Source organism: Salmo trutta, chromosome 23, assembly GCF_901001165.1.
Source record: "Salmo trutta chromosome 23, fSalTru1.1, whole genome shotgun sequence".
Lineage (NCBI taxonomy): Eukaryota > Metazoa > Chordata > Actinopteri > Salmoniformes > Salmonidae > Salmo > Salmo trutta.
The window spans coordinates 17,776,221-17,801,364 of NC_042979.1; the positions used below are offsets into that span (position 1 = coordinate 17,776,221).

The window sequence follows — 25,144 nt, forward strand, 5'->3', positions numbered from 1 at the left end:
AAATCTTGTAAATCAAATATTGCAAATTGTAGGCTAAGGAGTGAAACATTTGGATTTGATTTATTTTTGTTTCTCTAATCCATATTAAAGTTTGTAAAATATTCTGTCACTAATTTGAAACAATTTGAAAACCATTAGCCCTATATGTGGCCAAACAAAATACAATCATGAGGATGACATGATGTTCTAAAATTATTTCAATTTATTTGTGAACTGTTTGAAACTTGAAATCGTTTGTAACAGTTCGAGGGACTGTGTCCAGGGCCCAATGTTTTTCTACGCAAATTTCACCTGCGAGTTGGCTCTCTCATTGGTTGAAACCACAGTCAGATTCCTCCACAATATTATCTGATTGAAAATCAGGGAGGGGAGCAAAAGAAAGAGCAGCAAGTGTGATGTCTTACAGTGGTTTGGATTCGGACTTTTGCGAAAGGATTTTAGGAAATATTTATTCTTCGACTGATTGGATGATGTTTTAAGACTGGGAAATAATTAACCTAGCCTATATAATAAGAGCACTATCCTCCCTACTTCTTATAAACAAACGGTAAGTAGACTACAGCAGGTGCATAATATTATAATGAATATTCCCTGCAGCCTATTATTAGAAGTTTTGATAATTCTTAGAATGAAAATGAAAACGGATTCATGTAGGCTATAATGGAATTAATGCATTTTACAATTAACTTATCCAAGTCAGTAATGCTTTAAACGTAATTAGCCTATCATATGCTTTTGGAACGAAACTTTTTTAAAGTTCTGTATTTTACAGCATTATATTTCAAGATACATACATAGTTCAAACGATAACTGAAAAATACCTACTGATAGATCATTGGACTTCACAGCATATTATGGAAATGAATGAGTGGACAAGTGTGAATGTATTTGGCTATTTTATGTTTCAAATATTTACATTTAAAACATGAGTGTTAACCTACAGTTAAACAACCTACCTTAACTGAATTAACACATATGACGCAATGTGTCTAAGAATTATGTAATGGTAATTACATTTTTGTTTCCCTCGCACAGAAACGCTCCATCAAATATGCTTTATCAGCCTAATTAAAAATCTTGAAAGTTCACAGACTAATAAACTGTACATTATAAAATGTTAGGCCTAGCCTAAAACATTTTGAGCTGTCTATAAGCGTTTATCATAATATTTCTTTCCAACAGCGTTGTCATGCCACGATCCTTTTTGGTGAAAAACAAGAGGTGCGCATCTTACAATGTGCACCGCTCTCATGAAGACGAAGTCGAACCGAGGGAACCTGAATTTACAAGTAAGAATGTCAAGATTATCGTGGCGACACATCAATACTTTAACAATTGTATAACGACACGTGTATAATGATTTGCCAGTTATTTCATCAATTGTAGTTTATAATGAATCAATTGACACAATGTCCTGGTTATTTTTTCACTTCCCTGACCATCATAGACTACTATTTTTTTATTATCTGATTAAATGAAAGCTATTGCTAAAAATAAATAATAATGTAGAAATATTTGACTTGAGAAAAGTGAATCCATAATGATGCGTTGCAGCATCAGATTTTTATAACGTTATGCTAAACATCATCATAGAAAATACATTACAGTTGAGGACAGATGCAACACCTGATGGACTAGAAAAAGTACCTCAAAAGCAAGGGAAATATGCTTGGATTTGTCACTGCATTCATGGAGTTATTGAAATTAAGTGGCTAGGGCGGGTTTCACGGATATACAAAAGAGACATTATTCTGAAGGATTCTAAGCCTTCAGTCTACAATGTACATTTATGTACATATTTTCAGACAAAATAATTGGACTTTATGTTGACACTCAATTAATCCTATTTGCAATTGTGACTTGACAGGTGTGATCTCTTCAGAACCACGGAGTCCAGAGTCTCCAGTCAGGCCTCAGTCAGTGGGTCAGCCCTCACCTCCTGAACCAGACCCCTATTCTTATATCAAACATGAGCAGGAGCCTGAACGCCCAGTCCCCTCTAACCCTAAGCCAACAGGACAGCCTGTTGCCCCTGCTCCACGACCATACTACTTATCAGGTGGGAGACCCTCCAACTGGGCTGGGATGTTGTGAAGGGATGACATGATGCCCCCCCCCCCAAAAAAATAGTTGGGAATAGAATAGAAAAGAGTAGAACCATATTGGTCCAAAATGGGACAACATATGATTCAGAAGGTTTTTCAGAGGAAGTATTCATTGACTCAATCATCTTACTCTGTTTACCCTCAGAGGCTCACATGGCAGAGTTCCCTCCCTTCTACAAACCCTCCTATGCCTGGGACTCTGTACCTGCGCCCTATGACCTCCGTCAGATGGGCCCCCCCACCTACCTCCTGCAGCACGCCAGCAGCCTGTACGGGGCTCAAGTCAGCCACAGCCCTGAGCCACAGCAACCTCTAGACTGCAGCACACACTACTCCCTCACCTCTGACACTTATCACTGCATCACCTGTGACAAGGTACGTATGCAGGAGTGTGGTCTCAGCTTTCTCTTTACGCTGTGACACTGACAACAGCTAATGAGCCTATACAAAATTAAACCGCCACAACACACAGCATACAGAGATTTCACAAAGCCACCAGAGGGAAAGTTGCGCATGTGGTCACATATCTCTATTCAAAACATCACATCATGAGGTCTTTTAAATTCATCAGTCTTTAAATTGACATCGACATTGTGACCAGCCGGTTGATAACTCCCCTGTCCTCGTCTGCCACGGCAGGTGTTCTCAACCCCTCATGGTCTCGAGGTTCATGTCAGACGCTCCCACAGCGGGACCAGACCATTCGGCTGTAGCATCTGCAGGAAAACCTTTGGCCACGGCGTCAGTCTGGAGCAACACATGAACGTCCACTCACAGGTACCCAAAATGCACTGTTGGAGATGGTTAAGGAAACAAGACAGACAAACAGATATGTTCTTTGTGTACTTCCATGGAAAAGTAGCCCAAGGTACTTTCATGAGAATTATAATATTTGAAATGTGATGATAAAATCAATTTTGTTGCACAGCAGGAAATGCAAACTTGTAGTGTATTCAAGGTTTAAGAAGGCATCTAGCTTCCCGAGTGGCGCAGCAGTCTAAGGCACTGCATCGCAGTGCTTGAGGCGTCACTACAGACCCGGGTTCGATCCCAGGCTGTGTCGCAGCGGGCTGCGACCGGGAGACATATGATGCGGCGCACAATTGGCCCAGCGTCTTCTGGGTTAGGGGAGGGTTTGGCCGGCCGGGATGTCCTTGTCCCATCGCGCTCTAGCGACTCCTGTGGTGGGCCGGGCGCATGCACGCTGATACGGCTGCCCGTTGTACGGTGTTTCCTGCTACACATTGGTGCCGCTGGGTTCCGGGTTAAGTGAGCAGTGCGGCTTGGCAGGGTCATGTTTTGAAGCACGCATGGCTCTCGACCTTCGCCTCTCCCGAGTCCGTATGGGAGGTGCAGCGATGGGACAAGACTGTAACTGTCAATTGGATATCACGAAATTGGGGAGAAACATTTGTAAAACATGTTTAAAAAGATATCTAAAGTTTGTAATTTCCACTTAAAAATGTCAGACATGATTTGCCATAAGAAAATGTATCAACCCCTACAACAAATATCCATTAAAAATGATCCACATAATAATTCTCATTTCCTGTTGCTGCAGGATTATTTTCCTGCTGTAACAAACTGGCTCAAATTAAGATCCTACATCTGTACCTGTTTCTTTAAACAAAGGAAAGAAGTTTTGAATGCAAGATGTGTGGAAAGACGTTTAAGCGCTCCTCCACCCTCTCCACCCATCTACTCATCCACTCAGACACCAGGCCCTACCCCTGTCAATACTGTGGAAAGAGATTCCACCAGAAGTCAGACATGAAGAAACACACCTACATCCACACAGGTGAGGAGAGAAGAGCATCCACATAGCACCAAAGTTAGGGATCCAATTACTTATGAGTGTATTGTAATTTCTCAGAAAACTAAAAGACAACTTTAGCGATTGCCTCACTCTATAGTTCTCTGCTTTCTAGGTGCTGTTAACATGAATTGTTTCCAAGAGTAATAACTACTGATAAATCAAAAAAAAGAAACTTAAACAAATGTCCATCTGATTTGCATATCTGGTTATCCTACTTTGCCGAGGCCTCTGTGAAAGGAACTCTGTGCAGGCAGAATATGTCTCAAATGAATGTTCGACAAATCTGAACAATGGCACGATTCTTTCCTCCCAGTCATTGATACTGACTTCAGCTCTACAGCCCATAAACTCAGCAAAAAAAGAAATATCCTCTAACTGTCAACTTAACATGTGTAAATATTTGTATGAACATAACAAGATTCAACAACTAAGACATAAACTGAACAAGTTCCACAGACATGTGACTAACAGAAATTGAATAATGTGTCCCTGAACAAAGGGGGGTCAAAATCAAAAGTAACAGTCAGTATCTTGTGTGGCCACCAGCTGTATTATGTACTGCAGTGCAACTCCTCCTCCTTACCCACTCTTCCACCAAGGCACCTGCAAGTTCCCGGACATTTCTGGGGGGAATGGCCCTAGCCCTCATCCTCCGATCCAACAGGTCCCAGACGTGCTCAATGGGATTGAGATCCAGGCTCTTCGCTGGCCATGGCAGAACACTGACATTCCTGTCTTGCAGGAAATCACACACAGAACGAGCAGTATGGCTGGTGGGATTGTCATGCTGGAGGGTCATGTCAAGATGAGCCTGCAGGAAGGTTACCACATGAGGGAAGAGGATGTCTTCCCTCTAACGCACAGCGTTGAGATTGCCTGCAATGACAACAAGCTCAGTCCGATGATGATGTGACACACCACCCTAGACCATGACGGACCCTCCACCTCCAAATCGATCCCGCTCCAGAGTACAGGCCTCGGTGTAACGCACATTCCTTTGACGATTAATGTGAATCCAACCATCACCCCTGGTGAGACAAAACCCTGACTCGTCAGTGAAGAGCACTTTTTGCCAGTCCTGTTTGGTCCAGCGACGGTGGGTTTGTGCCCATAGGCGACGTTGTTGTCGGTGATGTCTGGTGGTCCTCACCAGACATCACCTCACCTGCCTTACAACAGGCCTACAAGCCCTCAGTCCAGCCTCTCTCAGCCTATTGTGGACAGTCTGAGCACTGATGGAGGGATTGTGCGTTCCTGATGTAACTCGGGCAGTTGTTGTTGCCATCCTGTACCTGTCCCGCAGGTGTGATGTTCGGATGTACCGATCCTGTGCAGGTGTTGTTACACGTGGTCTGCCACTGCGAGGACGATCAGCTGTCCGTCCTGTCTCCCCGTGGCGCTGTCGTAGGTGTCTCACAGTACGGACATTGCAATTTATTGCCCTGGCCACATCTGCAGTCCTCATGCCTCCTTGCAGCATGCCTAAGGCATGTTCATGCAGATGAGCAGGGACCCTGGGCATCTTTCTTTTGGTATTTTTCAGAGTCAGTAGAAAGGCCTCTTTAGTGTCCTAAGTTTTCATAACTGTGACCTTAACTGCCTACCGTCTGTAAGCTGTTAGTGTCTTAACGACCATTCCACAGGTGCATGTTCATTAATTGTTTATGGTTCATTGAACAAGCATGAGAAACAGTGTTTAAACCCTTTACAATGAAGATCAGTAAAGTTGTTTTGATTTTTACGAATTATCTTTGAACAACAGGGTCCTGAAAAAGGGATTTTTTTTGCTGAGTTTATATACTATACCTCATGCGTTACATGTTATCTGTTTTTATACTAGATGGGGAATGCAAAATATCGCTCACATGTAGGGGCATTTAATACAAAATGAAACTGTGATATTTGATTCTGATTGATTTGATGCCACAGTTTAAACATGTCTTTGTATGTGCCTATTTAGGTGAGAAGCCCCACAAATGCCAGGTGTGTGGCAAGGCATTCAGCCAGAGCTCTAACCTCATCACACACAGTCGTAAACACACAGGCTTCAAGCCCTTCGGCTGTGAGATCTGTGCCAAGGGCTTCCAACGCAAGGTGGACCTCCGCAGACACCATGAGAGCCAACATGGCCTGAAGTGAAGCGGTTGAAAACAATGGATGGAGAAGAGGAGGAAAACGTGCCTTATGCCCTTAGCAACGCAATATACTAAAGAATGAAAAAGAAAGACCAAACATGATGTCCCTTAGTGGTAGGCATCTTGGCATCACGACACAAAAATGGCCCCTAAGGACACAAGAATTGTACATGTATAGTATTGAATATTATCCTTCTTGTGAAAATGCATTTTTAAGTAAATCAGAGCTGGCAGCTAACAAGTAGAAATAAGACAATGCAAATTATGAAGGTACTTAAGTATTTGCTATCACTTAAGGAGAAACAGTAGCCTGACTGACACGACCCACGTGACTACACAACGAGGAAGAGGACTTTGAAAGCTGGTGTCAGCCAGACTAGAGGAACAGTCCTTTGGAATAAAATGGAGTTCAACTGATATGCATCCTTTGGGTGCATTATGATGTTGTAGACTTATCACAGAGGCCTTTGAAGTCAAATGTGAAGAGAGAGAGGTCTCATGATTTTGTTGCATAATGTATTTAAGAAAAAGCTTTATATGTTCACAAACAGTATGTGTGCCATTCATATTTATAAATTAATCTTATGTCAAATAAAATGAAGCAATGGTATGTATGAATGAACAAATGCTCTCCAAATAAACTGTGAGATGTTATTATAAACCTTGTCATCATTGCGAGCTGTGGAGAAAAGAAAACTCACGCTCCGCCCATATTTAACAATCATACATTCAATCTCATGTGACAAATAGACAAACATTCTGAAGAAGAAAAAAACTGGCAAACGGTAAAAAACACGCATTGTGTTAGCTTAGTAAGATGAGATGGCTCATGGTACAGATGTAGGATCTTAATTTGATCACTCTTTTGTTGCTGAGAATTTCCCTGCATAGCAAGAAATGAAAACTTGTAGTGTATTCAGGGTTTAAAAAAGATTCTAAAGTTCATTATTTCCACTTATAAGTGTCAGAGTTGATTTGCCCTAATGAAAAATGTATCAGCCTCTACAAAAAATGGCCATTTATTATAATCGACAGATTAATTCACATCTCCTGTTGCTGCAGGATTAGTTTCCTACTGTATAGCAAACTGGATCAAATTAAGATCCTACATCTGTAAGCCTAGTCTTTATGTGTAACCGTTTTGCCATAGGGCAGGTTTCATGTAGACAGTCTTCCAACTGGCTCTGTAGCAGTCCTTTGCAAGGAAGAGCTCATGTTGCCTGGGGCAGAAATCTCTAGTATGAACAGTGAGAGATAGAGTAAGGCTTCATTCAAATCTATACCTGGAACAACATGCAAATCTCAAGTCCACCAGGTTCTCAAATGTCACACAGCCAAAGTAATGGACTTCCCATGCATGCCACCATGCTCACTAAAGAGAGGAGAGGGAGGAAATTAATTTGTTTTTCCTCATTCTTGATCAATCCCTCCAATTCTTCCAAAATCTCAGTCACTAATGTACAAACTGCTTAGGCCTTCCTCATGTATGATGCATGTTCTTCACACCCGTAAGCAAAGGTCTGCACATTCATTTTAATCTGTAGTCAGTCACACTGTTGGTCTTCAAGTGTGAAGAAGAATATTCCCTCTGTGTTGTGATTTGGGATATACTGTATAACAACAGACAGACAGAGGATAGAGTACTCAAACACCCTCTACCCATACCGTACCACACCCATCCATTCTGACGGGTTTGCTTTGACAAACACATTGCACTTCTCATGAAGACACCACCTTCCTCAAACACCAGATCCAGTTAGGCCATTTAAGCTGTTACAGGCAAATCAGATCATTGCTTAGTTAAATATGTCTTATACTATAGAAGTAGCTGGCCAAGGATTACTAATATGTATTCAAGTCCCACTGTATGCTGTATCCCATTATAAGAGTTTTCAGGTCGCTATGCCTCAAAAACACATTTAAACCTGAGTTTAACAACCACACAACCATACACAGAAGAATTACCAAAAAATATATTTCAGGTGATGAAGAATACTTACTGAAGGTAAGAAATACAACACACATACACATGGACATGGTCACAACAGCAGTATGAGTTTATGTTGCGGAGTTGTCACAGAAATCAGTGTCTTGACGCGGAATGAAACAGGCAGCCTGTCCACTGTCTGGTACAGTTGGTAAACAAATCTGTGGTGCCATGCAAATTAGTATTTATATTACCTAGGCAACGGGGTCCGTTGTGCTCAGGAGGAACAGTTAGGGCTGCATCCTGGTGTGAGGATACAGAGCAAATCAAAATCCTCCACAGGTAGCCAATGGCAGAGATAGGAGCAGGACGGGCGGGCCTAAACAAACAGGACATGTGTCCTGCAGAGGAGGGGCGTGACCCAGACTGTAGCCTGGGGGTAAAAAAGGGGGATATTTGGGGACTAGGTCCACACACGCACCTGAGCTGCACTTCCCTTTTTAACATTCACATACAGGTGTGTGAATGTGTGCTTTTTATCATTAAGTACAACAAAATGCAGGGTTTTAAAACAACACAATATAGTAACTTCTCAATAATAATTATATATTCAGTATTTGATGGTTCTATTATCTCCTTTTCTTTCTCAGGTACCTTTGACTGGGATTCTCTCTCTCTCTCTCTCTCTCTCTGTCTGTCTGTTGCCTCCCCCTCTTTATTTGCATCTCCTGTGCCCTAAGGCACCGTGGTATCCTAATCCTGCAAAGTACTAAACTATACGTTTCTGATGGAACTTCAATGTTAAACTGTCCACTCAAAGTTTAGCTCAAATCTGAAAATGTTTAAACACTTCCAGCTCAACAAAAATCTTAAACTAAATCAAGACAAATTATTTTATCCCTCATTTGAACTTGATGCATCCACAGAAAATAAAAAAGGCTAATAAAAAGTAAAATGTATGTTAAAACTATCAGATAATGAAACAAAAGGTGAAGTCAACAAAGCAATTGTGCAGCACTATTTAGTCTAAAGGCCAATGTCCGCTGCCTTGCCAGCGAGCTTATGGAGGAATCAGATAACAGAAACCGACTCAACACATTAACAGAAATAAAGAAAAAAAAGTCTAAATCTGTTCTACCCAGCCAAGAACATGTAATGCAGGAAAACAATCATCTGCACACAGTCTCAAACCTAACCACACCAAACTCAAGCCCCCCCCCCCCCCCCCCCCCCCCCCCCCCCCCACACACACACACACACACACACACACACACACACACACACGTAGATAGAGAGGCCAAAAGATGGGGCACAGAGTTGAATTTGACTTGCAAATAAGTATGCAAAATATCCCTGGTCTGTGCTCTGGTAAAGTGTGTTTCAACCTGAGGCTAAATGTTAGGGGAGACATACTGAAGAGCGGATGTCTCCCATGGGCTGGTCTATTTTATGGGAACCCTCCACTGAGGACACTTAAGTTAGCAGACACTGAGTATTTACTAAGTCTCAATCAATGGAAGCCATTACATCCATGTGCAGCCATATCTTAATATCATATACAGTTAGCAATGCTTGACATAAACAAGCCCATAGAAAGTATGAATTGACTCCATCATTTTTCTTTTAAATTACACGTCTCAAACTATATGAACTTCCCCACTCTCAATCAGCTAAAGGAAAGTGCCTTTCATCCATGTTTATGACATCAGACGCAGGAGCTGGATGGTAGGAAATAGAGCTAGAGACATAGAGAGGGAGTGGTGTGACCAGGCCGAGCCTAACACACACAGATTACCGAAGAAGACAAGATAAAGGACAATCAGTATTTAAATCCAGGGAGTGGATTATTTGTTTGTGTAAAGCATCCAATTGGAGGTAAAGCCATGCTCTTCTCCAGGACCCAGCTGGGAATGCTGAAGAGGAAAAACATTGACGAGGCTTGAAGCTGGATGTTGTCTACTTTTGCTAATATTACATTCATATCTTCCTTTAGTTTGGCCTTTACATGTTTAGCCTTGAATCTCAATGCTATTAGACCAGTGAACTAAAGGAGAAGTGAAACTGCTTTCTTAATTTTGCCTGGACACAGGAAGTAGGTCTCTGGTCATGTATAAGAGTGACAGGGTGGTGATACCAGTTGATTGACAGTTAGCAGGCGGAAGAGTGTGGTGGATCAGAATGAAAATAGTGACAGCAGCCACCATAGCCACAGCTCTGAGGCACTTTGTCATCCAAATATGGCGTTGTCTCTCCAACCGCCACACAGTCAGCTGCTAGACATGGGTTTCTGACTGTACATGATGCATTGAGAGAGAGGGAGAGAGGGAGAGAGAGAGAGAAGGGAGAAAAGATGAAAAGGAGTGAGAATGACTGCGCAGGATCAACAAGAAAGAGAGTGAAAATGAAAACGAGAGCGAGAAAGAGGAGGAAAGAGAGGGTGAAATCTGGGGCCATGCAGCAGGCATTGAAGGGCAAGCCGGGCGTGGTAGGTGTGTGATAGTCTTATCATGGCTGCCCCACACTGTAACAGTCGGAACACGCCAGAGGCAAGACAGGGAGGAGTGAACAGTCCCTTGACAGAGATAGCACCCAACACAGGCGTAATCTGTGAGACACAGGGCTCGGCAGCACGCACCCAGAGACAGAGAGTTGCTAGATCCCACTGTGTGTGACACCCCAGCTCCACCACACCACACGACAGATTGTCACTCCCAGCATGCCCTATTCCGCTGCCTCATCATCTCCCACAAAGCACAGAACTTCATAATATGGCCCGACGCAGGAAGCACAAACGCCTTATCTGACTCTCCTCTAGAAAAGCATGGCACTAGGATTCTTATTCAAACAGCTGTCACACCAACATCCTCTCCATTTCAGGGATGGTGGGAAATGTAGTTATTTGTAACATACACTTTGACTGCGTTGGAATGAATATAAAGTGGTTCAACTGAAACAGGAGGTCAAAACAAAAAACTGCCTTTCCGAGGGACACCAGCCATCATCAAGGCTACAAAAAAACAAGAAGCCGATGGAAAACATATCCTGTTTATCTTGAGTCACACCATATTAGCTTATATAATGCCCTAAAGGCACAGAAGTGGGAATTAAAAAAAGTAAACAGAAATGTCTGTCACTAAATTCTGCTTCTTCCCTGCCTAAGCAAGTCCTGTCTGAATCTGGCATCATAACTGAGAAGAATGGGATAAGTGACACTTTTAATAATATTTTTTATCTCTGCAGTCTTTTTATTTGAGAGATGGTGTAGTTGACCCTGGTCAGTCAATTGACAGCTCTTCCCTCTGCCAGCCTCTAGCTGACTCAACGGTTAACCCATCAACTTCTAGTGAAACTTAATTTTCATTTCTCTCAATTTACTATCTCTGGTGTGCTAGATGCCTTAATTAAGATTGATGTAAAAAAAATATATAATAATAATAATAATACACTGGGGCTGATATGCTTGATCCATTTTTGCTGCAGCTCTCTGCCCCCCTGATTGTTGAATCTTTAACCCATATTTTAACCTGACGATTATATCTGGTCTGGTACTATCCCCAAAGTTTGGAAGGCATCCATGTACTCCCCTTTCACAAAGGTGGTGACCCTTGTGACCTAAATAATTATCGGCCTATTTGTAAATTTTTTGGCCCAGTAATGTACACTATACAGTGCATTCGGAAAGAATTCAGACCCCTTGACTTTTTCCACATTTTGTTATGTTACGGATTTATTCTAAAATGTATTAAAATGTTTTTTTTCCCTTCATCAATCTACACACAATACCCCATAATGACAAAGTAAACAGAGATTTTTTTAAATGTTTGCAAATGTATTAAAAATAAACAACTGAAATATCACATTTACTCAGTCCCATAGACCGAAGTACAATTGGCCCAGCGTCGTCCGGGCTAGGGGAGGGTTTGGCCGGGGTAGGCCGTCATTGTAAAATAAGAATTTGTTCTTAACTGACTTGCCTAGATAAATAAAGGTTAAAGCTTTGGTAGCGATTACAGCATTGAGTCTTCTTGGGTATGACGCTACAAGCTTGGCACACCTATATTTGGGAGTTTCTCCCATTCTTCTCTGCAGATCCTCTCAAGCTCTGTCAGGATGGATGGAGAGCTTTGCTGCACAGCAATTTTCAGGTCTCTCCAGAGATGTTCGATCGGGTACAAGTCCGAGCTCTTGCTGGGCCACTCAAGGACCTTCCAACTTGTCCCGAAGCCACTCCTGCATTGTCTTGGCTGTGTGCTTAGGGTTGTTGTCCTGTTGGAAGGTGAACCTTCGCCCCAGTCTGAGGTCCTGAGCACTCTGGAGCAGGTTTTCAGCAAGTATCTCTCTGTACTTTGCTCCGTTCATCTTTCCCTCGATCCTGACTAGTCTCCCAGTCCCTGCCCCTGAAAAACATCCCCACAGCATGATGCTGCCACCACCATGCTTCACCGTAGGGTTGGTGCTAGGTTTTCTCCAGACATGACACTTGGCATTCAGGCCATAGAGTTCAATCTTGGTTTCATCAGACCAGAGAATTGTGTTTCTCATGGTCTGAGAGTCAATTAGGTGCCTTTTGGCAAACTCCAATGCGGACTGTCATGTGCATTTTACTGAGGAGTGGCTTCCATCTGGCCACTCTACCATAAAGGCCTGATTGGTGGAGTGCTGCAGAGATGGTTGTCCTTCTAGAAGGTTCTCCCATCTCCACAGAGGAACTCTGGAGCTCTGTCAGAGTGACCATCGGGTTCTTGGTCACCTTTCTGACCAAGGCCCTTCTCCCCCGATTGCTCAGTTTGGACATGCAGCCAGCTCTAGGAAGAGTCTTGGTGGTTCCAAACTTCTTCTATTTAAGAATGATGGAGGCCACTGTGTTCTTGGGGACCTTCAATGCCGCAGAAATGTTTTGGTACCCTTCCCCAGATCTGTGCCTTGACACAATCCTGTGTCGGAGCTCTACGGACAATTCCTTCGACTTTATGGCTTAGTTTTTGCTCTGACATGCACTGTCAACTGTGGGACCTTATATAGACAGGTGTGTGCCTTTCCAAATCATGTCCAATCAATTGAATTTACCACAGGTTGACTCCAATAAAGTTGTAGAAACATCTCAAGGATGATCAATGGAAACAAGAGCTCAATTTCGAGTCTCATAGCAAAGGATCTGAATACTTATGTCAATAAGGTATTACTGTATTTATTTGGAAAAAATTCTAAAAACCAGTTTTTGCTTTGTCATTATGGGGTATTGTGTGTAGATTGAGGAGGAAAAACATTACATTTAATCAATTTTAGAATAAGGCTGTAAAGTAACAACATTTTGAAAAAGTCAAGGGATCTGAATACTTTCCGAAGGCACTGTATGCTGCTGTTACTGTTTATTATCTATCCTGTTGCCTAGTCACTTTATCCCTACCTATATGTACATATCTACCTCAATTACCTCATACCCACTGCACATCAACTCAGTACTGGTACCCTGTGTATATAGCCAAGTTATGGTTACTCATTGTGTATTTATTCCTTGTGTTATTATTTTTCTATTATTACATTTTTTTCTCTCTCTGTACTTTTGGGAAGGGCCCATAAGTAAGCATTTCACTTTTAGTCTGAACATGTTGTTTACAAAGCATGCGACAAATACATTTTGATTTGAACTGCACTTAAAAATAAAACATTCTTAGATTTTTCTCAGAGCTCAGAAATGGTCTCGTAATGCGTTTTAAGCATTGTTATGGACTTAGAACTTAGAACATCCAATTTTGTTGTTTTCTATTTAAAAAAGTGTGACTTGAGAGCAAAAACCTGAAAAAAAGAAACTAATCTGAAACCTGTGATTTTCTGACTCTGTTGGCAGCCTCATTCATCTGTTTCAATAGTAGGGCTACTGTTAGCCTACTTGCACAGTACAGCTTGGATTGGCCTGACTGTGAAAGACCACTATTGGATTTATCATTTTAGGTAATTCAGAGTGTATGTCAATGTTTCTCACAAAATCTTTCAAACAGAGCGCCTTTCCTTCGCCGGGCAGGTTGATTGGGAAATTTGACAAAATTATAGTATACCCACTTCTTCAGACACCACTACACCAATGCTCCCCTAGTCTTTTAAAAAAAAAAATATTTACTAATAAATAAAAGGGAAATCTGAGGACTATACCATTTTAGAACCTTGGATGTCACAGACAACGTGGTCTCAGAGCATTTCGTATTATTCTGTACGTAAATCCGAGAAACTACTTTTTGTATGGTATGTATTAATCCATCATCCACTTTGTATGATATGTTACAAATTGTAATTCGTATGATATGTTATGTATTGCAATTCATACACTATGTGCAATAATTCAATTTACCCTTGCACTCTTTCTAAACAACGCATTTTTTTTTTAAATGGCAAAGTGTAAAGTCTACCAAACGCCTTCCACTCAGTTTTTTAACAGATTCTAGTTTTGGTAACAAAAAAGTCTACGGAGATAAAATGTTTCACAGATTAAAGAATTAGCAGAATGTCGGCAAAAATCCATATGGTCCATCTATTCCCACTTCCAGCAACTGGACTTCCTCTTATCACCATATTTGATAGTGAGTGGAAACGCCAACCGTGTGCTTAACATTTATACATCCGGTTACATATCGGGCTCATTGTTCTACGTGGTTTATCCTTGTAGCTAGTCTGGCTCTCTACTGTCCCCTTTTGTCTTAAAATTGCTTTACACACTTTAGGTCTAGTCGAGTTCTAGCACGAAATATGACCTCTTTAACACCATTTTTCGATTACACTTGGGGTTTTATTTTAACAAAATAAACTATGGTCTGACATCAAACATACTAATAGGCCTACAGCTACAATTGCTACATTCATCCAGGTCTAACAATTCTCAATATTTGGTCGGAACTTTAAACACCTCCAATTGTTTCCACCCGTAGGAGTTTATTGGTTGAAATGTTTGAATTGTATACAAACCAGAAAACCACAATTCTATCTGTGAATTGTGTTGCTAATTAGACAGCATAAGGGCATTCAAATAACATACTCAGCTCAAACGGTGAAACGTATTTCTCCAAAGGTGAGATGGCAGCATCGGGGCTGGACGACTTGAATGTTACAATGAAAGCGATAACCGGCACGCGCCGGTCAGGCTCGGGCAGCGCGGGCGATGAAGCTACCACTGTCGGTGGGTGCCTGGGAGCTCGGCGACTCTTCCCCTATCACAAGACAATAGAATCGTTTGTGTGGAATATCCAGGGATTATCTCCAATGTGGACAATATGCTGGAAACTATTGGGGGTATACAAGGGGTGTCCAGGGTGAGCAACCTACACACGTCAATCAACGCATGCGCGACTAGTCAATCACTTGATAGCTGTTACTCAGCTTGCAATGTTTATGGATGTATAGCTAGCTAGTCCTGATGGGCTATGTTATAATTCACACCGTATTCGTTTACTGTACTAACTGACGTGATATTGTTTCAGGGATGGCTGACTTCCAGTATCTTGCGACGGCTCGCATACATCCCTCTACAATAAGATACTCTTGCGTAAACCAGAGAATAATGAGTTCTTTGAGCAGCCTGTGCCCCTCTTCATTCCTCCACCCATATTCTCTCGCCTGGACAGTGCTGTGGACTACAGTTACCGACCTGAAATCCAACACAAGTAAGCATGGGCACTGGGGCAGGCGTGTGAGCAACACTACACACAGTTTCACCCTCATCACAGGTAGTGTGTTAAGCTCAGAAAAAAATATGCCAAAGGACATCACCATGTTATGTAGTGTGTCAGCAGTAATGCATTAGAACCCCCCCCCCCAATAACGTTACACAACGACGTGTTCAACAACAGGAGCAAGACAGGAAGCCTGTTAAAAAGATGCACGTGCTAATAGATATGGCCATTGGTCAACCCATAGGGGTGCCATGCAAATATCTGTCTGTATTGATGAATATTAGCTAAATCATTGTGAACTTGTCTTCCGTGCAGAGAAGGCTATTGCCCCCCGACAGTATCCAGGAATAATCTGATTGGTTTGAGTCGAGCCGGTCGGCCTCACAACGCCATCTTCCTCAACTTTGACGACAAGAATGTCCCCACAGAGCCCCAGGAGGCTGCCGAGTTCAACTGGAAGAGGGTGTGTGTTCACCCAAGTGACATAAAGGCAGAGGAACAATTAATAAGGTCAGTAAACTTTGCATTGGGCTTCTGAGGTTGTTACTCTGTTACTTTTTCACAAGCCGATGTGAAGTCTGCATGAACCGGTCACACACAAGGGATGATGTTTTCACGTTTAAAAAGTTTTAGTATTATTGTTTAACCTCTATGGAATCAGTGTCCCTGAAGCGGGACGGTTGTTGCTAACGTGCGCTAATGTGATTAGAATGACGTGTCCAATTATTAACAGTAGCTATTACAGTGAAAAAATACCATGCTATTGTTTGAGGAGTGGAAAACAACAAAAAACTTATCACGGCAACTGTTTTGATACATTCACCTCTGAAGATAAATAATGTACTTATATTCAGTAATCTTGCTCTGATTTGTCATCCTGAGGGTCCCAGAGATAAAATGTAGCGTAGATTTGTTTGATCAAGTCAATTTTTATGTTCAAATGTAGGAACTGGGCTCTACAGTTTGACCCCTCTGCTGTACACCCACCCCGCCCGGCCATCTAGATGTGTGACAGTTAGTGTATAAGCTAATGATCGATCATGTGTGACATTCCTGGGAGTGTGTAAACCTACATTTTTTTTATTACCATAGCATTTCTGTATGTTCTCTATAGTTATGTACTTGGAAATGTATCAATTGACCAATTGGGCAAACCCCTGGCAGACTTGATACAAAATATTGTGCAGTAATGTAATTCTTCCCTGGATCAGTCTGAAACTTTTCACACACACTGCTGCCATCTGGTGGCCAAAATCTAAATTACACATAGATTCCAATCTGAAAGTATGGCCTTTCTCTTGCATTTCAAAGATAATGGAACAAACCCAAAAAATAGAAAACACATGTTTTTTTGTTTGTATTTTCTTTTACCAGATCTAATGTGTCATTCTCCTACATTAAGTTCACATTTCCACAAACTACAAAGTGTTTCCTTTCGAATGATATCAAGAATATGCATATCCTTGCTTCAGGTCCTGAGCTACAGGCAGTTAGATTTGCCTATGTCATTTTAGGCGAAAATTGACAAAAAGGGTACCATCCTTAAAAGGTTTAACACTGATGCGTTAATCACAGATGCAAAGGAACATAACTTTTTTTTCCAGTTTGAGCCTTTATTTTTTCTCCTAATGCTATTTCAAGACCGACGCGTTTACTTGAGTGTTAGCCCATAGAGATAAAATACAAACTAGCCTATGATTTAGCCTATACTCTTTACATCTCCATATACAGATGATGTTCCTACAGTATATGCCCATGGAAAATGTACACATATAAAGTGTTACTTAATAATGTTGCGTACATTGCTTTGATGTCCCCTCTGTGTTATCTTTTCCCAAACCACACTGTGTGTAGATGTTTGAGAGCCGGCCCAGCTGGTCCCGGAACTCGGTCAAGGCCAACCTGGACATCCACCCTGATAAACTGAAGCTGCTGCTCCCTATCGTGGCCTACTACATGGTGAGGACATCTAGACCGCCAGTGGTATTCAAAGTCGGGGTAGTGGGAATTGCAATGGTGACATCATGTAAAAAAAAAAGTTGGATAATAATTAAGAGTATGGGACAATATACCAACTTTTTTTTAGATCATTTGAGTAAATGTAATTATTACTTCTCTCACTTTTGATTAAAGAAATTACATTTGAATGAATTGAAGGTTATTTGTTGATGTTAAAATTGAAACATACTGATTTTGACTTAGGGTTGTGTCAGGGTCCGCTGCAGTACCAAGCACGGTGAGGAGTGGTGGCAGGGTGGAGGTTTGGTTCAAACTAATCGTAAGGGACTCTATACAATTTAATCCCACAGTCTTTGTTAATACAGTCCTCGTGCTTTGTTTTATGAGAACCTGTCTGTTTCCCCCTTTGTGACTGTCTTTAAGATATACTATAAATGACATGCCAGTGAAGGCTAAGAGGACCACGTTCAACTATACCCTGCCAATCACACTCAACAAAGCAAGTGAGCAACTGGGCATGTGGGTGTGTGTGAGACTGTGTGTGTGTGTGTGACTGTGTGTGTCTTAGTGATGATTGTCTAGCTAATGTCCCTCTTTGTTGTACAGTTCCCCAGGCTGCTAATGTTACAGATTTAGCCCCCGAGGGCCCTGCCGGGGGACATAACGCTAATATAACCAGGTACCAGCTCAAGGTATTGGACCAAAGACTTCCCCACAAGTTACTCACACGCTCTATATGTTACACTGTACTTATAAGAATAATGACACAGTAATAAAACCTCACATGCTAACTGCCCTCTACCCTGTCTCCTGTTTGTCCAGGAGTCGACGTACATATTTCAAGATGGGACCCTGCCCCCCCACAGGCAGATGTTCTATCAGCTCTGTGATTTGGACGTGCAGGGGTAGGATCCAACATGGAATAAGGGCGATTCCATAAGAGATTGGCCGAAGATATTTATTTACATTTTAGTAATTTAGCAGACACTCTTATCCAGAGCGACTTAGTTAGTGCATTCATCTTAAGACACCTTAACATTCTTGATGTTAAGAAAAGGTTTCAAATGACACCAATAATGGCTATGTCTACTGAACAAAAATATAAATTCAACATGGAACAATTTCAATGGTTTTACTGAGGTACAGTTCATATAAGGTAATTAGTCAATTTAAATAAATTCATTAGGCCCTAATCTATGGATTTCTCATGACTGGGCAGGGGCGCAGCCATGGGTGGGCCTGGGAAGGCATAGGCCCAGCCACTGGGGAGCCAGGCCCAGCCAATCAGAATATGTTTTTTTTCCCAAAAAAGGGCTTTATTACAGACAGAAATACTCCTCAGTTTCATCAGCTGTCCGGGTAGCTGGTCTCAGACAATCCCGCAGCTGAAGAAACCTGGGCTGGCATGGGTACACATGGTCTGCGGTTTTGAGGCCGGTTGGACATACTGCCAAATTCTGAACATTCAATTCTCTGGCAACAGCTCTGGTGGACATTCCTGCAGTCAGCGTGCAAATTGTAAGCTCCCTCAAAACTTGAGGCATTGTGTTGTGACAACTGCGCATTTTAGAGTGGCCTTTTATTGTCCCCAGCACAAGGTGCACCTGTGTAATGATCAGGCTATTTAATCAGCTTCTTGTATGCCACACCTGTCAGGTGGATGGATTATCTTGACAAAGAAGAAATACTCACTAACAGGGATATAAACACATTAGTGGCCAAAATTTGAGAGAAATAAGCTTTTGTGGGTATGGAACATTTCTGGGATCTTTTATTTCAGCTCATGAACATGGGACCAACACTTTACATGTTGCGTTTATATTTTTGTTCATGGGTAAGGCCAAAATGTCATGCATTTCCCAACTTTGGTCAATTATTTCTCAATAATCATTGTGGATACAGACTTCAAAGATATGCCTAACATCCTTCCCCCAAATGACCTTTCTATGGAAAGATCCAAAACATCAGAAATATCTTTGGGCCTATCTTGTTTGGAATTGCCCATAGAGTAGAAGTGGCAAAGATCTCTGCATTTTGTTGTCTGTTTGTGTCTAATGCTCCTTGCTCCTGGCTCAGCATAAGAAACGTGATTCATCGGAACGATGGCCAGGAGGAGGAGGAGGAGTGTGACGAGAGGGACGGCTGGTGTCTGTCCCACACCTCTGATGACCTCCGAGATATCATGTCCTCCGTGATCAAACAGGTCATCCGCGCTAAGAGGCCAGGTAAGACTTCTCTCTGTAACACCGACGTAGCACTCCTATGGCCAACCTGGCCTGGAATCAAACCAGGGAGTGGGTCAGAAACCAGTCCATGGGGAATAGTTATTTAAAACAGGTGTTGTTGGGTGTGGGTTGAAGTGCATGAGAATTTCAAAGACTGGGATAAAACTGTTACTAAGAACCAGTTTTTGCTTTGTCATTATGGGGTATTGTGTGTAGATTGATTGAGGATTTTTTATTTTATACATATTATTTTATACAGAACAAGGCTGTACTGTAACAAAATGTGGAAAAAGTCAAGTGGTCGGAATACTTTCCGAATGCACTGTATCTGGTGTTGAAGTGTTAACTTCGGATATTTTCCATGCCAGTGCTGTGCGTTTTCCATATGCTATGAGATGCTATGAGGTGCTAATAGTTTTCTCCCTCCGTTTCTTTTCAGGGCTGGTTTTATTTTAATATTACCACCCACCAGAATGTCATTGTTTATTAATCAGAAACACCTGCACAGTTCGTCCTTTACGCAGGCAATATAAATCGGGTCTGCAAATGTATGTTTTTGAACCTCCACTTTTTACCAGCAAATTATGATAATCCTTTGGATAATTTGTAAAATTTCACTTATTTTTGCGTTAATCTGTATTAAAAATATACAGTGCCTTCAGGTATTCGTACCCCTTGAATTTTTCCACATTTTGTTGTGTGTTACAGCCTGAATTTCAAATTGATTAAATGTAGATTGTTTGTCATTGGCCTACACACAATTAGTGCTGTTGCGGTGACCGTATTACCGCCACACTGGCGGTCACGAGTCATGAAAGCAATCAAATTCCACGTGACCGTTTAGTCACTGTAATTAGTCTTCTCCAAGGTCTGATGCTGCTGATGGTCATTAGTAGCCTAACAAACTTGCTAACTGCCTGGTACTCAGCACTCTATTGTCCCTCTAATCACTTAGACATCAATGCAAATGTATTCGAAAATCTAATCAAACACTTCATGAGAGCTAATGTTGCACAACATTTCTATAGGCAATTGCGTGTGAAAACAGAGTGATGGCCTCTACTAAAGAGGAGGATCCCATCATCTTTCTGTAGACTAGGCTGACTATATATTTTTTTCAACTTTCCTAATATTAAGCACATTGTTTATCGTTACAACAAGAGTATAGCCTACCTGGCTGGCATGAAAATGAACCACAGGAAAAGCACCTCCATTCGCTATTTAAGTGCATAGATTACATGTATATTTTTCCCGCTGCCCCTGTTTCGAGACAGGTGCATAATGGTCCATTCTAAATCAAAACAAATTACACACACATATATTATTTAGTATATGCAAAGACAAGATTAATTCAAGAATAGTCTGATGGGTGACAATATTAGCCTATCACTTGTGAATTATATATTATCACTTGTGAATGACTCAGAGTATGCTATTCTTTTCTTCTGAAATAGACTACATTTTCTTCATATCATGCTGCTTTAGATCTGTCTAAAATAAATAATGGATTTATTGTGAAGGTGTAGGCTATATTACATTGATTTATTAGACTTTTTAAAATCTAGATCTTCCAAAGTTCTGCATCAGTGGCTTGTGGGAAGCCAGGAGATGCTAAATGTGTTTTTTGTTAATTAACGGTCAATTACCTTGAGACCGACAGTTATTTGCTTGACAATCACCAGCTGACAAAATGTTGTGACCGCCACAGCCCTACACACAATACCCCATAATGTCAAAGTGAAATAGTTTCTTTTTACAAATTAATTTACAAATGGAAAGCTAAAATGTCTTGAGTCAATAAGTATTCAACCCCTTTGTTATGGCAAGCCTAAATAAGTCCAGGAGTAAAAATGTGTCTCACATAAGTTGCATGGACTCACTCTGTGTGCATTAATAGTGCTTAACATTTTTGAATGACTACCTCATCTCTGTACCTCACACATACAATCATCTGTAAGGTCCCTCAGTCGATTCAAGTCTTTTTTTTTAAGCAGACATTGAATATCCCTTTGAGCAAGTTACTCTTCGATGGTGTATCAATACACCCAGTCACTACAAAGATACAGGCATCCTTCCTAACTCAATTGCCGGAGAGAAAGGAAACTGCTCAGGGATTTCACCATGAGGCCAGTGGTGACTTTAAAACAGTTACAGAGTTTAAAGGCTGGGATGGGAGAGAACTGGATGGATCAACAACATTGTAGTTACTCCAAAATACTATCCTAATTGAGAGTGAAAAAAGGACACCTATACAGAATAAAAAATATTCCAAAACGTGCATCCTGTTTTCAATAAGGGACTAAAGTAAAACTGCAAAAAATGTGACAAACTTCATGTCCTCAATACAAAGCGACAAATTCACTTTTCAGCGGAACAATAATAAGGACAAATATACACTGGAGTTGCTTACCAATACGGCATTGAATGTTCCTGAGTGGCCTAGTTACAGTTGACTTAAATCGTCTTGAAAATCTATAGCAAGACTTAAAAATGGCTGTCTTGCAATGATCTACAACCAACTTGACAGAGCTTGATTGAATTAAAAAAAAAATAATGTGCAAATATTGTACAATCCAGGTCTTAGAGACTTACCCAGAAAGACTCACAGCTGTAATCTCTGTGAAAGGTGATTTTAACATGGATTGACTCAGGCGGTTGAATACTTATGTAATCAGTATCATTAGTGTTTTTATTTTTCATGCATTTTTTTTTTTTTTTTACAAATGTTAGAATTTCTCTTCCACCTTGACATTAAAGAGTATTTTGTGTAGATCGTTGACAAAAAATTACAAATCCATTTTAATCCCACTTTGTAACAACAAAATGTGGAAAAGATCAAGGGGTGTGAATACTTTCTGAATGTACTGTATATTTGGTAAAATTGCATGTGATATGATTGCGTTTTGGAACCCCATCACCCCAAGATGAATGGTTTTGACCATGCTCCACTACTTTGATTGGTGCAACTAGAATCACAAGTGTCTATCCTATAATGAAAAGGCACCCGTGGAAAAAAATTCCACAAACTTCTATTTTGTGCCGCTGTTACGTTTGCATTGGTGTTTCGTGTCCGATGCGCTCAATGTGTTGTTCCATATAATTTGCGGCGTGCGTCATGAGCAAAGTCATTGTAGCCCATCATTTCACTTCACTTAGCTTTGAGAAACATGGCATAAGCACGGGCTGACGACGCAGGGATCCTGAGTGTCGCAGTGGTCTAAGGCACTGCATCTCGGTGCTAGAGACTACAGACCCTGGTTCGATTCTAGGCTGTATCACAACCGGCCATGATTGGGAGTCCCATAGGGCAGTGCACAATTGGCCCAGCGTCGTTAGGGTTTGGCCGGGGTAGGCCATCATTGTAAGTAAGAATTTATTCTTAACCGACTTGCCTAGTTAAATAAAATAGCCTGTTAGTGCAACCTTTGGTAGGCTACTATGTTCATTACAATGTAGAAAACGCATCTCTAGTCGAAACAACTTAATATTTGTCTATCCATATTACACGTATTTCTATGGCGGATTTGCGGCAGAAATTTTTGGAAGATGCCAAAACTTTGGAGATAACAATAGATGTCAAAGATACTGGTTTCCCCTATCCATCTGTGGCAAAGTTTTCCCTAAATGCTTATGAAGAATCCAGCTCCAGAACCAGCCGTAGTCTAGCCAGCTGGCTAATCTTTTCAATACGGTATAGCAACAACTGACAACATTAGCTAGCTACGTAAGGTTAGTATGCTAGCTAGCTACACTGATAGCTGTCAGTGCCGTACTTGTTGTTATTTCTCCACTCCACACGGAAATCACCACCGTTGCCACCCCTAATTCGTGAATATGTATTAGCAGCCTGCATTCTTTGGAGGTGGAACCTAAATGACAATTTCTGCTATAGGACAAGAATTAAGTCTTAATAGGGGCGGCATTGCCCTCTGGTGGGGTTATTTAACAAATTAATATATAAGTTTTGTCTATGACATCCATCATTGATACATTATACATGTGTTTTCTGTAGCACCATACCCTTCTGGGCCTGAAAGTTTTGCTACCAGGCAAAAGGCCGCAGAGAGTGGAGAAGATGGTGATGAGGAAGATGAGTTTCATCCCTCAGAGGGACGTGACAATGAGATGGAGACAGAGATGCTGGATACATGTGAGAATGGAAACTGTCCATACCTACCCTGACAGAAATGGACTGTGGAATTGTACAAACTTGCTTCATTCACTGTAAAAACATACAATTGTGTGTATTTTGTTATGTTTCCAAATTAGTGTCAGTGAATATGTTTAAAGGGAAACTTCATGTTCATCTCCAGCACCACCCCAACATCAACATACAGTATGTGAAAATGGTGTGTTTCTATGTTTTGTTATGAAGAAGATACAGTTGAAGTCGGAAGTTTACATACACTTAGGTTGAAGTCATTAAAACTCGTTTTTCAACCACTCCACAAATTTCTTGTTAACAAGCTTTAGTTTTGGAAAGTTGGTTAGGACATCTACTTTGTAGATTTTTCCAACAATTGTTCACAGACAGATTATTTCACTTATAATTCACTGCATCATAATTCCAGTGGGTCAGAAGTTTACATACACTAAGTTGACTGTGCCTTTAAACAGCTTGGAAAAATCCAGAAAATGATGTCATGGCTTTAGAAGCTTCTGATAGGCTAATTGACATAATTTGAGTCAATTGGAGTTGTACTTGTGTATGCGTTTCAGGCCTACCTTCAAACGCAGTGCCTCTTTGCTTGACATCATGGGAAAATCAAAAGAAATCAGCCAAGACATCAGAAAAACAATTGTAGACCTCCAAGTCTGGTTCATCCTTGGGAGCAATTTCCAAACGCCTGCAGTTACCATGTTCATCTGTACAAACAAGAGTATGCAAGTATTAACACCATGGGACCACGCAGCTGTCATACCACTCAGGAAGGAGACGCGTTCTGTCTCCTAGAGATTAACGTACTTTGGTGCGAAAAGTGCAAATCAATCCCAGAACAACAGCAAAGGACCTTGTGAAGATGCTGGAGGAAACGGGTACAAAAGTATCTATATCCACAGTAAAACAAGTCCTAACTGACCTAAGACAGGGAATTGAAAAACTGAGTTTAAATGTATTTGGCTAAGTTGTATGTAAACTTCTGACTTCAACTGTAAGTGTTTCCAATGACATCAGCGGTGTGCATCATGCGGTTTTTGACCAATTGTGAGTAGGCATTGCCTACTAATTGGTTGTCATTGGAAACACTTATCTTTCTCAATTTTTACCATAGAAATGGGCTGTTTTCACATGATGTTGGGGTGGTGCTGGAGATA

General features: G+C 41.2%; 1 protein-coding gene and 1 pseudogene across 1 annotated transcript; both read left to right on the forward strand.

Annotated features, from left to right (window-relative positions):
* The first annotated feature begins 308 nt into the window (after nt 1-308).
* Nucleotides 309-6,717, forward strand: LOC115159507 (zinc finger protein Gfi-1b). The gene is made up of 7 exons (XM_029709292.1): nt 309-547; nt 1,183-1,289; nt 1,868-2,059; nt 2,251-2,480; nt 2,745-2,882; nt 3,738-3,903; nt 5,882-6,717. The coding sequence occupies exons 2-7, from the start codon at nt 1,190-1,192 to the stop codon at nt 6,058-6,060; spliced, it is 1,005 nt and encodes a 334-aa protein (XP_029565152.1). The 5' UTR covers nt 309-547; nt 1,183-1,189; the 3' UTR covers nt 6,061-6,717.
* An 8,587-nt stretch (nt 6,718-15,304) lies between these two features.
* Nucleotides 15,305-24,212, forward strand: LOC115160271 (general transcription factor 3C polypeptide 5-like; annotated as a pseudogene).
* Nucleotides 24,213-25,144: the final 932 nt, after the last annotated feature.

Coding starts and splice junctions, on each gene's coding strand:
- LOC115159507 (XM_029709292.1), top strand. CDS start 1,190: ATGCCACGATCCTTTTTGGTGAAAAACAAGAGGTGCGCATCTTACAAT. Junction 1,290..1,867: donor GAGGGAACCTGAATTTACAA/GTAAGAATGTCA, acceptor GTGACTTGACAG/GTGTGATCTCTTCAGAACCA. Junction 2,481..2,744: donor ACTGCATCACCTGTGACAAG/GTACGTATGCAG, acceptor CTGCCACGGCAG/GTGTTCTCAACCCCTCATGG.